The sequence below is a fragment of the Lycium barbarum genome, chromosome 4 (assembly GCF_019175385.1).
Source record: "Lycium barbarum isolate Lr01 chromosome 4, ASM1917538v2, whole genome shotgun sequence".
Lineage (NCBI taxonomy): Eukaryota > Viridiplantae > Streptophyta > Magnoliopsida > Solanales > Solanaceae > Lycium > Lycium barbarum.
In genome coordinates, this window is record NC_083340.1 from 35,680,826 (window position 1) to 35,694,858 (window position 14,033).

The 14,033-nt window shown below is 33.7% G+C and overlaps 1 protein-coding gene across 1 annotated transcript; it reads right to left on the reverse strand.

The window, feature by feature from the left end:
• Window positions 1–11,699: 11,699 nt before the first annotated feature.
• On the reverse strand, window positions 11,700–12,420 carry LOC132635868 (17.8 kDa class I heat shock protein-like). The gene has a single exon (XM_060352452.1). It carries the CDS (start codon window positions 12,344–12,346, stop codon window positions 11,879–11,881), a length of 468 nt encoding a protein of 155 aa, XP_060208435.1. The 5' UTR covers window positions 12,347–12,420; the 3' UTR covers window positions 11,700–11,878.
• Between the last annotated feature and the right edge of the window lie 1,613 nt (window positions 12,421–14,033).

Below are 14,033 nucleotides of genomic sequence, written 5' to 3' on the forward strand. Positions count from 1 at the left end.
TATCTACTTCCTCACAAGACTCTAGTGCACTTGTCTCAACATTAGCATCATTAAGAAAAATATGGTCTAATGATTTACTCTCGAATTTTAACTCCTCTATTTGGCCTAGAAGATCTTTTTCAGCTTCACACAACTCATCACTAAATTGTTGATCGTTAAAAGCATCAACCTTTGCATTCAAATCCCTATTCAAGTAGTGAACATCGACACAAAAATCTTCAACCTCATGGTAAAACTCAATTTTTTCTTTAACTATTTGAATAATACCATTCGAGAGTCTATCACGTTTGTCACACCCCATTTTAACCCGGAGGTTAAAATTAGAAATACGACGTATTGGAGATTCCTATGTTTTATTGGTTTTGTTTTAAGGAGTCGCCACCTAATTATTTACGGTGAATTAGGACACCTAAAGTTTATTAAAGTTATTTAAAGTAAACTCTGTTTAAGGTCTGCGAAACTTAAGGTTCTAGGTAAGGGTTCAATTAGTCTAAAGGGAAGGTATTAGGCACCCTTTAAGACCCATTAACAATGGTTAACCGACCGAACTTATAATTAATTAGGCTAAGTGTAAATATAGTATTGTAGAAAAGAAAATAACTATGTAAATATAGCTAAAGGTACAGATAGATATACAGAAATGTTGTTTGAAAAAATAGGATTTTTGTAGAAGGTAATAATTTGTGTAAAAGAATACTTCTAACGTTATTTTAAAATACGACTTATAAATATCGTTAAGTTTTTAAACGAAAGTATCATAGTATTGTTTAAAATAATACTTATAGAAAACATAACAATTTGCGCAACAAAATATTTTAAATGTTAAATGAGGCATGAAGATATTGCTAAAGCCTAAATTGAAAATATAGTAATATTATTCAAAAAATAAGATTCGTAAAAAAAAAGTAGGATAATTTGCTTATGATTGATAGTTTTTAAAAGATAATTCATAAAAAAGTGATCTTTAGATAAAAAATGATGTTATATGAATACAGTGGTGTAAAAAAAAATCTAGACTTATTTTATAAATAGAATGCAAAGGAGGTGAGTATTATTTTTTATTAACTTATTTAACTAATTCGGCTAAAAATATGCATAGTTGAATACGTCTTAAAAAATAATGTTTATAAAGGATACTTGGATTAATATTTACATATTAGTGACGTTTTGCGAATTTAAATAAAATAAAGTATGATTCTTTTGACTTGAAATATATAATCATGCTATTTTGAAATGAATTGTTCTAATAATAGGAAAAGGACAGTTTGGAGTAGTTAAACTTATGGAATTAATAGTTGATTTTCCTTAAATTAACTACTTATTACTAAAACCAGACTCCACTAATTTTGCCAAGGTTTAATTAATCTAAGCAAATAAACAAGTAAAAATATCAGTCATACAATTACCAATTAAATGCACAAAAAATAAAATGGAAGAACAAATAGGTCAAATGGGCTCAGCCCATTTCTAAGGACTGCTGCTGCGCTACTGCTGCTATTGGGCTTTGGCCCAAATTTTATCTTCTATTAGTGCTGCAGGCTGGGCTGACACAGAAGGAGATTTTGTTGGGCTTTGGCCCAACACCGAATGTAGGAGATGATGAGTCCCTTGGACTCTTGCGTGATAGTCATGCATAAAAATGAAAAAAAGAAAAGGATGAGTAAAGTGAATATTCATGAGAACTGTTCTTAAAAAAAAAAAGAAAAAAAAGAAAAAAAAGGGTAAGCAGATAGCAGAAAAAGGATATTAAGTACCACTCAATAACAAACAAGAAACTAACCTTGACATACTAACTTAGCAAATTCGCAACCAACAGATGGTTTATAGATGTAGTGTATAGGCGAGGGGAAAATGAAATGGAGACAGAAGAACAGACAAAGCCTTAAACCACTTCAAACAATGGAAAGGAAACCCAAATCAATAAATCACTTAAAGCCCATTCAGATTGGGCTGAAACTTAACAAAACAGCTTGACATATGAAGAGGCCCAACAATAAATAGTTAAAGGGCTTAACTCAAAACTGCATGCATGGGTTACAAAATCTATACCTATATTAATGATATACTTGATTTATACTAATATACGAATTCCCTTACGCTAACAGCACGTGAGATCGCATGTATCAGATATATTCAGGCATATCTATGGTATGTTTACTTGTAAATCAACAACCAGATCCACAAGGACATGTTCACACCTCCTTAGCATGTTTAGGCAACTTTCGAAAGTATAAGGACAGTACGAGACTAAAAGAGGTAAAAGATGCGGTATGGTGCGCATAAAACAGATGTCAAATACTAATATACCATCAGATGCATGGTTTGATACATTAGAGCATTTCATATAATCCTAATATTCAAAGAAGGACTTAATGTGCTGCATCCCATACTAATGCACAGAAAAAAGCTAGCAATGAACAATGCAGGAAAAACAATTGCACAATATATCATGGCAAACTGCGTCTGCACATCAGTGTCAATGAACAATATTAACTACAAACATGCCTAGGAGATATCAGCTATTAGCAGTGACACTGAACTTTGCAAAAAAGTGACCACGATATTAATCGTACAACTTTCAGGTAAAAGAAAAGACACCAATGCTTGCTTCTGCCCAAACTACAGCTATCATCACATTTTTCACTAAGCTAAATTCCCAAAATATCAAATGACAAAGGGGCAAGACAAAGAGGGCGATATCATTCTTCCATGCACACAAATATGCAGACACTAACAGTAGAATTAGTGCGGGGAATTAACTAATTTGGGCAGTTAACATGGCAATTTACAAGTAACAATTGCATCACTTAAGTTGGCAGAAATTTGAGAATACCAATGATCTTAAATTTAAAGGTCAAGCTGTAGCAATCAGGCCAAATTTCAGATAGCCCCTACTGTTTGCAACCTCTTTAATCTAGCCTATGTTTAGTTTAGAGTTAGAAGGAGACAAATTTTGCATAGGGAAAATTTCATTTTTAAAAAAAAAAACAAAAAAAAAAACAGAAGAATACATGTTCAAACACTTATACATTAACATAGTCTTATAAGTGATCAAAGTACACTGGAGTACAGGAAAATATTATGTCAAAATTCAGATTCATCCTTATGTAGCAAGTATAGATGACATAAACACCTTAAGAGGAAAGGGAATGAGGAAGACCATGGTGCAACAGAAGATAAGTAAGACAACCAGCTCATGGGAATTGGGCAGAAGGTTCAGCAGTTTGTGTTCAAAGAAACAGAGAGAAGAAGAATCATTGGAGAAGACTTCTAAACATAGGATGCATGATCAAAACAGGTCACAACATTAAGCAAGATGAAATTCCATGGGGACCATATGATTGCACAAACATACAGTATGTTTTAACTAGGACAAGAAGCAGGAGGGAAAGACCACACAACAGGGAAACAAGTTAAAGAGAACAGAAAATAAGCAGGAATACAGAGGTCAGAAGGAAACAGTGTCACAGAGTATTCTGGGTATGCAGCAGCCATGATAAAAGAAAGTAGGTAAGCTACTTCACAACAACTATATCAAACAGAGCATTTTAAAATTGTAAAGAACACTGTTAGGTAAAGAAAGTCCCTACAACACAATTTATAAAACATTGAGAGTTCTAAGTTCTCCATATTTAAGAAGCTCACAGAAACTATTTAAGAGATAGGCTACGAATGATATACACAATATTCAGGAATAAAAGCCAGCAAAAGCAGTTATATGTGCAAGATTTCTTTGACAAGTTTGACAGGTACAGAGAAGGATTTCCTAATCAAAATTTAAAAGAATGCTATGCTATGGAGAATAGGAAACCAACAATTAAGCCAAGATTCTTTAGCAAAGGGGGAGGGGAGATAAAGGGCAATTTATTTAACTGAAGACCAGAACAGACCCAATGCGAAACAGAAACGCGAAGTTAAATACGTATGCATTCGGAGGCTAAATCACATTACATAACAGCCCATACTTTGAATATCAAACTAAATCATTTATGAACAGATGGAAAGAACACTGAAAGCTATAAATGATTCATGCTTCTCAATTTGCATACTCAGACTGCGTTATACTAATATGCTTATAAAATCAAATCGACCAAACCATGTCGCACTTTAAACAAGCAGCAGACAAAGCTAAAATTCAATGGAAATTGTCTGGACAGTAGCAGAACTCCGAAATTTAAATAGGCAGAAAGCAACAGCAAACCTAATACATGGTTTCTAAAAAATGAATTCAGTCCAAATAACGCAGGTATCGACAAAAGCAAAGCTCGATGTCTACTTTCACAATATACCAATATAACAGATATCCGACATCAACAAAAACACCCCATATATGACATTAATACATTCTGAAGGCACGATTTTTACACTAGAAACTCTAATTTCATTTTCAAACAGACAGATTCGTCAATGAAAGAAAAAAAAAGGAAAAATGTTAAAGCTTAGGATTCACCGACCTTTTGTGGGTGCAGTGAAGGGGATGACGACATCGTCGAATCTACCCTCGAACTCGAAGAATCCGAATCTAAACCCGATCAAAGTGATTAAAGTTTTAAAACAGAGGAGTAAAAAAAAAAGCAAATAAAGTTATTGTCGACTGTTTCTTGTTGTTTAAAACTGATATTTGGTAGGGGGATTTTTGTTTTCAGCCCTGGGTTCTCCCCCTCTTTCTTCTCCTCTCCCCCTTGTTATCGTTGTTTTTGTTCCCTCTTTTTCTGTTGTCGTTCTTCCCTCCGTTCTTAGTTTGTTTTCGTTGTTTTTATACTGAAAAAAAAAGGGAGCGGGAGAGAGAGACAAGTGGGGGACAGGGGTGAGTGGGGAGCGGAGAAGAAGGAGGGAAAGGGGGTGAGTGGGAGCGGCGTGAGGCGGCGAGTGGAAGGGAGCGGAGTGAGATGGGAAAGGAGAGTGGGAGGCGGAAAGAAGGAGGGAAAAGGAAAGGAAAGAGTGAAGGGGGAAACCCTTTAGGGTTTTCCCTTAATTTGAGTGAAAATGGGCCGGACCCCGTCCATTTGTGGACTGGGTCAAATTTTGGACTGAGTATTGAAAGAAATGTCTAGAATTAAAAACATAGCCTGGTCTAAAAATTTGAGATAAAAAATATGGTTTAGTCTAAAAGATATTAGGAGTTAATCGGACTTTGATTTGGGGTCCGGTAAGTCAAAATACGGACCGAGTGCAAGAAATAGTTTGGCTTCTAAATTTGAATAAGAGACTCATTTTGATTAACGATGTACTAAGGGTGCCAGAATATCACCTAATACGGAAATATGTAATTATAAAAAGACCCGGGTAAAAATTATATGATGTCGCAAATGACCGTGCAATAATATTTAATAACAAACGCTATCATTTAAATGTGCGAAATAAATGTGATGTGTGTGCGGAAGTTGGTAGAAATGTTGAGAAATGCAAATTTCAATAATACTGAATAATAGTAGCAAATAAATAGCGGTAGTAATACTGCTAAATAACAATGATAATGGTAATAATGATAATGTTGATGATAATGGTGATAAAAAAAATAATAGTAGATATAATAATAATAATGGTAAATAACAAACATTGATAATAAAAAATGATAATAATTAATAATAATAATAATAATAATAAAGATGATAGAAATTAATAAATAAAAAATAATAACGATAAATAACAATTATTGATAAAATAATGATAATAATTAATAATAAAATAACGATGATAATGATGATAAATAATTGATAACAAAAAATAACGCTGATAATAATGATTAGTAATTAATAATAATAATAATAATAATAATAATAATAATAATAATAATAATGGAAATAACAAGAATGATAATAATAAATGACAATTAGTAATAAATGATAATTTAAGGATAATAATAATAATAATAATAATAATAATAATAATAATAACAATAATAATAATAATGATAATAATAAACTGCAGAAGAATAAATAAAACGTGGGTGTTAATAAAAGACTAATAATTATAGTAAAACTTAAATGCATATTTTTTAATTTCTCGAAATACCAGAAGTATAAATAGGTATTTCGGAGGAGATGCGGGACAAAATTAGGTGTCAACAGTATATAGAAAGTAAGGATTTACAAAGTGTTGTCTTGTAATTAATTTAACGATTCTAAAACCCGAAAGTGAAATGACGATGAACATTTAAAATTTGTGATAAATTAATACTTGTAATGTTAAAAAGTAGCGAATATAAATAGCAGTGAAAAATAAAGTATCTAGCTCGTCAATAAATTTAGACGTCCGAATGAATAGAATTAACTAAAGGAGGGACAAAATTGGGTGTCAACAACGTTGAGCAACATATATTTTAAAGTTGTACTCCAAAGATGCCAAGTAATGACAAGATGAAAACTCCATGTAAAGAAAAATACACAAAACAAAGCAAAAATAAAATAGAATAAAAACTTGTAAAGATAAAAGGAAAAATCTAATCTAGAACAAACTGTTAATTTCTAAGTCCCCGGCAACGGCGCCAAAAACTAGTTGCTCCCAAACGCACACGCAAGTATACGCGGTCGTACAAGTAATATAGAATTTTTAAGTCCAGATATCGATCTCACAGAGACTTATGATTAACTGTGTACTAAATTAAACTATTGCTAATTATCTAAACAAGAAGTAAAATCCAAAGTTATATTTATAAACTAACTAAATAAAATAAAACAAATGATGAACTTTAACCAAGAAAGAGCGGATTTTTATCGGAGAAGAGATAGATCTAGGGCTATGACCACTAACAATCCAGTTGGGCCTTCAAATCATTCTACCTGCGGGTTACTAGTTGACGAGTTAATTATAACTTTATGAGTATCTTCCGAGTTGCTCACTGTCACGCCCCAAAACCCACCCTAGACGTGACCGGCATCCGACGTCATGAACAACATCGGAAGAACCAAAACAACACAATAATAATACTTGAACCCGCCAGGTTCAACATTCGCCTCCAACAGTTTATAAATTAAATGTAACAAATCATGAATATATGAATTAAATCAGCGGAAGTCTTTATAAGTAAATAGTCATAAACGTGGCAAACACCCATTAAGTCGTACGAGACTTTGACAATCTACCTACAATTCTGACAACTATCTATGGAGCTTCTAAGAGACACAACCATCATCTAACTTTGGGACGCAACCCGGAAATCTAGAATATTAAATGAAACAGGAAGTGTCCCACGAACAAGGATGTGGGCTCACCAAATCAACAGCAGCAGCAAGTTCTCCTAAGCGTCGAGAGTATCACGAACCTGCTCTTCTCAGGTACCTAACATACCATAAAAAACAACAATGGTATACCTGAGTACTTTCGTACTCAGTGAGTGCCTCGGGGACAACAAGTATTATAAAAATAAAATATAATAATACATAAAAAAATCAGTTATGAAAAGATAGTATAAAAACAATCATTCCACTTTATGATTCTTAATATCATTTGTTAAACAGTTTACAAAGCCATTAATCATTATAAAAACAGGTATTCAGCATATGTACCTCAATAATAACTATCAAAACCGATTACAAAGCCTTTTGTCAATTTATAACTTTCAATTATGCCTTGCAAATTCATCATGATTGTCAACAACAGTTCCATGAGAGAATAAGAATATCACACATGCCAATACAGGCCCAAGAATCAATCATATCGCGCATAGCGCACCACACCGGAACATATAATTCTCGGTGACCACTCATCCTCCCGAATGGCTAGGCATAAACACACCGGAATATGAAATCCTCGGTGACCACTCATCCTCCCGAATGGCTAGGCATAAACACATCGGAATATGAAATCCTCGGTGACCACTCATCCTCCCGAATGGCTAGGCATAAACACACCGGAATATGAAATTCTCGATGATCACTCATCCTCCCGAATGGCTAGGCATAAACACACCGGAATATGAAAACCTCGGTGACCACTCATCCTCCCGAATGGCTAGGCATAAACACACTGGAATATAAAAATCTCGGTGACCACTCATCCTCCCGAATGGCTAGGCATAAACACATCAACAGAGTTCATAGCATAGAAGCCGATTCACAATTTATCTCAAAGTAGTCACACCATCAAATAGCATTAAATTTCATTATGCCATTACGAAAATCCAAAGTTTCATAGATAATCCTGAAAATGTTTCCACTTCTTTAAACAAGATTCCTTTGTCATAGTTCCTTTGTAAAATCATCAATACCAACAATTAACCATCATCACTGATCATCTCTTATAGAAGAACATGATTATGATTTCATATACGTATACAGAGGATAATACAATCAAGGTTTAATGTAGACTTGTCCCCTCACGCACATTAACCATTAATCAAAACATGTAATAAATTTCAAGAGTGTAAAACCAACTCATCATATCATTCAAAACATGTTTTTCTAAAGAATCAATCTTTCAAGGGAGTTTGCAAAAGAGACATATAAATTACCTTTATATGCAAAAAGGATTTTATTTTTAAAGAGACATACAAATCACAACCAAAGAGTTCGTAAAAACCGATAGAAAGAGTATGTTCAAAAGAGACATACCTTAAATCCCGTTAAAATATCCAAACGTAAGCTCCATGCTTCAAAGAATCATTCTACATCTAATTGAGGTTTGTATGACCAATAAACTATATATATCCACCAAATTTGCAGCTACTATTCATAGCTGGAAACGCATAGCTACAGACCTTGAAATCCGATCTTCACCGTTCACATTTAATACCTATATGTTGGGACCACTCAGTTAAAATTTGGGCTCGATCCAACGGTTAGATTAGCGGAAACGTCAATTTAATATGGCTGGTCGAAGGAAATTTTACAGCAAACATATTAGGGTTTTGTTTTTAATAAAGTGCATCTAAATCAATCCTATTTCATGATTCTACCAACTATTCCATGTCTAAAACATAATAATAATTCCATATATCCATAAAAGTGTGAGGGTGTTACCTTTTTGAAGAAATCCCAAAGCTTCATCCCATATTTGACCTTGAATGAAGTTTCCACAATCTAACGATTTCATGCAATGATTTGGTGTTAATCTAGTAATTTGTTAAGGTAATTAACTTAGGGATTTGAGTAAAAACTCACCTTAGAGAGATGATATATGGCTCTGATGGAAAAATCCTCTCCTTGGACGTTTTTGGGTTGTATTTATAGGTTATTATAAAGGCTTGGGCTTTAAAACCTAATCCTACAAGAATTGAATTTCCATTTTATACAGCTTTGGTAAATCGGTCATAACTTTTTGTACAGACCTTCTTTTGACCTCCATGATATATGGATGGAAAGGTATTTCAAATACCTATAACTTTCACGTTTTGAGTTTTGACAAATTCCCAACAAAAATATTCGAAAACTGGGCATAACTGAAACTGTCTCAGACTTAGACGAATTTCAGGATTTTTAATGAACTTCCTTATGTCATTTGATCCCGAAAAAATTATTTAACACCATTATCCATCCCAAAGGGACCCAAAAGGTTAAAATGACGTCTAAACCCCAATTATTTCACATTGACACCTAACTCAAATTTACGGGATGTTACACTCACAAGCCTGTAGATGCTACTATAACGCCTATATTCATATGGTCGCCAGAGGTAACAAGAATACATTTACTTCTCTGTATTCAACTAAGCAAGGATAAAGAGTATATTCCTATCCTCATTAGCGAAACGATTAATCGAACAGACTCTATTTATTCTTATTACGCATGTAAATTCCCTATCCCTAGTTCAATTCACACGCCACAGATAGTGTCTAATTAGTGATCAAGTAATTAAACAATTAAGACCAAGAATAAATAAATAACCCAAAGATGAAAAATCAATAGATAGAAACGATAATCAAACTTCAACTTTCATTTTTGTGTCAAAGCCCTAGAACTAAAGAGTTTAGCTTCACATAGACATGGAAGAAAAATAACAAATCATCTGAATAAAAACGTCAAAATAAGTATTACAGAGAAGAGAAGGTAAAATCCTATAACTCCGGCCTCCACGACGGCTCTAAGCTCTCTCTATATCAAAAGTTATCCCCAAAATCGTGTAGAAGGTGTATTTATATAGTTACACATTATGCCTTCTTTTTTTTTTCGCATCCCTTTGGCACGCCAACTGTAAGTAAATTTTCTTTTGTGCCGTCCTTTACTGTGTGGGACTAGGAGTCCCACTTTCACGTCGTCCAGCAGCCCTTTTTTTTTCCTATTTTAATCCTTCCTACAACAACCTTCCTTTTGTACTTTATACCATAAACAAATGCCACCTTATATGTTAATTAATTCCCTCCCCATATAATACAATAATTCAAGACTTCTCTTTTCCTTGTTGAGGTCATCTTCAATATTCACTTGAACTTTCCTCTAGCAATATGCAGTTGCAGCTACAACTTTACGTCGTCCAATTTGTTTTCTGCTTTCTTAATTTCAAACACATTACTTCATTTTTCTCCAAATCTTCTCATTCTCGCGGTGCTTTATTCCTACAAAATGAAATTATAATACTAAGCACAAATTGATATAATAATACTCAAAAGGCTATTAAAAGTACTAGAATGTGAGGCAATAATGACTAATTATATGCATTTTTGGCCGAACATCAATGGATAATCTGCTATTAAACATAAAATGTGCATATCCATTAGTCATCATTTGAGCATTCTGGTGTAGGCATTCATATCAACAAGGGATTGCTTGGTCAATCCGAGGCTTTTGCTGCCGCAATGTTTGCAAGTATATTTGGTTTGACTATTTTTATCATCAATTTTCAGTGTTAAGAAACCGCTTGTGCAAGATGCGGACTTTATAGCTATCAATGTGGTTCAACTAAGTAATAGTAGGAGTAAAAAGATTAGAACATTACTTCATTTAGCCCATCTGTCAAAGCATATAGCTGCAATTCGATGGATGAGGAAAATTTGAGTAATTAATGGGTTTTAGTTGATGGGGCGGATCAGGTCGTGGGGTTAGTTGGTTTCTCCTCTGTAATCGCTTTAAATCTTTGATCACAACTTTTTTGTGCTTTGACTAAATGACACAAAATTAGGGGGATTTAATTGACTTACCTTGGTCGAAAATTACATAGCATAAGCAGAGTACAAAACGAAATTTTTTAGTCATAAATAAACTACTTATTGAATTTCCTTAACAGGAAGATTCTTATACTGGTAAAAGGATACAAATTTTGTTTTAAGTCATATTCAAATTCTAAGTGTCACAATTTTATAATTTTTCAAATTCTCTTACATAAATTTACGGCTTCGTGAGTGATAATAGCATAAATTTATCAAGGCCAAAATGAATACGTAGCACTTCACCCTATTACATAGACATGTCATTCTGCAATATGTATAAATACTCCTTCAAGAAGTACTTCAACATATCTCAATGCTATACGCTAGAAATGCTAATGGAAGGTGATCTTCGAAAAACCCTAAATAGGAGTGTGGTTTTTGGCTGGGTGAGAATAATTCTCACAGCCCATTCGGTTGATTCAGATCATTTCACAGTGAACAGTTTGTCCCCTCCTTGCGAGGATTTATGATCAGCAGTTGCTGAACCGGCCATTTTTCCAATGATTATTAAGTTTCTAAAGCATATTTTCATGAGGATCATTTCTTTAACAAACAGTACCACAAAATGAAAAGGAGAAACAACAACCATTAAATACATATCAAGGAAATAATCCAGTAATCAAACTCTCACAATATTTCCTTGATCACAACTGCAAGTAGAAGACCACAGCCACAGAAATTACACAAGACACATAATTCAAGATTAAAACCTTAAAACTCCAACCAACCAAAAGACTAGAAGAAACAAACATTATTAACAAGTACTTCCATCAACCACAGCTGATCCGCTCTTCTTTAACCAGAAATATCAATAGCCTTCACCTCAGGTTTCTTCACTTCTTCTTTCGGAACAGTCACAGTTAACACTCCATTCTCCATCGCAGCCTTAATTTCCCCCATTTTAGCATTCTCAGGCAACCTAAATCTCCTTAAAAACTTACCACTGCTCCTCTCCATACGGTGCCATTGATCGTTCTTTTCCTCTTGCTCTTTGTTCCTCTCACCGCTAATCTGCAAAACTCTTCCTTCTTCAACTTCGACTTTCACTTCCTCTTTCTTGATCCCTGGAACGTCCACTTTGAAAACATGGGCTTGTGGGGTCTCTTTCCAATCGATTCTTGCATTTGCAAAAGCTGAGGTTTCACGTGCAGTGGATGGGATATTAGAGATTTGGAAGCCTTCCAATGGATCCCATACATCGAGTGAAAATGGATCGAAAATGTTACTCCTGCGACCACCAAAAAAACTTGGAATCAGAGACATGTTTGCTCAATTTGGTTGGAAAAAACAGAGGATGTACTTGATTACAGTGTTTGATTTGATGATGATGATGAACGAGAGAGAAGGTGCGGTGATATTTATAGTGGGGTGTCTTGAAAACGAAGGTGGTGAATCGAGAAACTGGTACAATTCGAGTGTAATCTAGTATCTTCTTTAGAGACAGAAGAGCTTCTACATTATTCCACAAAATCTTTTCTAAACTTTAGGCGCGCGGATTGTCCTTCAAAGGCACTCGTCTTTAATTTTACTGGGCTTTAATTTTTGTCTTTTGTCTAAAACTTTATGTGTTCCGATTTAAATTTTCGCTCAATCAAAAATTAAAAAATAAATTTGCTAGGTAGAGTTTTAAATTTACAAGGCAAACTCTGCCTTAAAGTTCAAACTCTATCTTAAGGTAGAGTTCAGACAAATTCTGTCTTGCGAATTCAAACTCTGTTTTGCGATTTTTTTTAAATTTTTGACTGAGCGGGAGTTCGAATTTGGAACCCATGAATTTTTAGGCGAAAGGGCAAAACTTACAGACCACCCCCGGATAAGGCCAATCGTGCAAATTGCCCTTTAAATTTTAGACATTTAAATTATGATCCAATTTGAAATGTCATATGACATATCCTTTACTTATACGGATTAGCCTAAATAAGCCGTAAAACCTCAGACATGTCCTTATTGATGTTAATATTTAATTAAAGGAGGTAACTTATTTATGTGACTATGTAACGAGCGTTCTAAAACACGAACAAACATTTTCCCAAAATTTGGACGGATTTAATTAATTTTTTTTATCATATCTTCAGATGCTCAATTAAATATGCAATAGTTCAAATCTCTAAATGAAGTTTATTAATAAATTTAAGAGGTTATCGATATATTTAACCCTTTTTTTAACACTTCTTAAATTATAACTATAACTATATATAAGAGAGGATGTTGTGCTTTTGTCGTCCTCACGGGGCTAGATTTGGTATTTTCTAAATACCCTTTACATGTGTTGTCCAACTTTTACATTTTGAGTTGTCCCTCTTTTATATATTACCCTTGTTAGTTTTATTTTACTTCAGTTGCCACCACGTAGCTTGGTGAATAATGGCAACGTTTGAGAAATTTTTCAAGGCCCAAATTTAGTCTCCGGTCCCTCTTGCGTCATTCATGTATTGATGGTTAGTCATTGGTTTGCCACATGGATAAATCAACGTGTGCTGGTTTTTCTTTTTAACCTTTGTCAACAAAACAAGAAAATCTTAAAACTTATAAGGGAAGCTTTTTACTCTCTTTGTTTCAAAAGAGTTGTCACGTTTTATTTTCTCGCATTTTAATTTAACTTATTGTTGGAATTAAATTAGACTAGATTAGTTTAATATTTTAAAGTAAATTTTTTTTTACGTAAGTTGCAATTCTCTTCACATTAATATGGTGAAAAAATATATCCTACAATGTTGGTCAAAATTTATATAATTTAACTCTCAAAAAGCATAACGTGATAGATATTTTGGGAAGAAAGTATAAAAAAAACTCTTTTAGTCGAAAGCGCATAAGTCATAACGGAAAAATTCATGTTTTATTAACTTGACCACCTCATTAGGATAAGATGAAATTTCAATATAAGAGGTTTAAGCATTTACTCCCTCCGTCTCAAAATACATGTCATGTTTCACCTCTCAAGAGTCATACT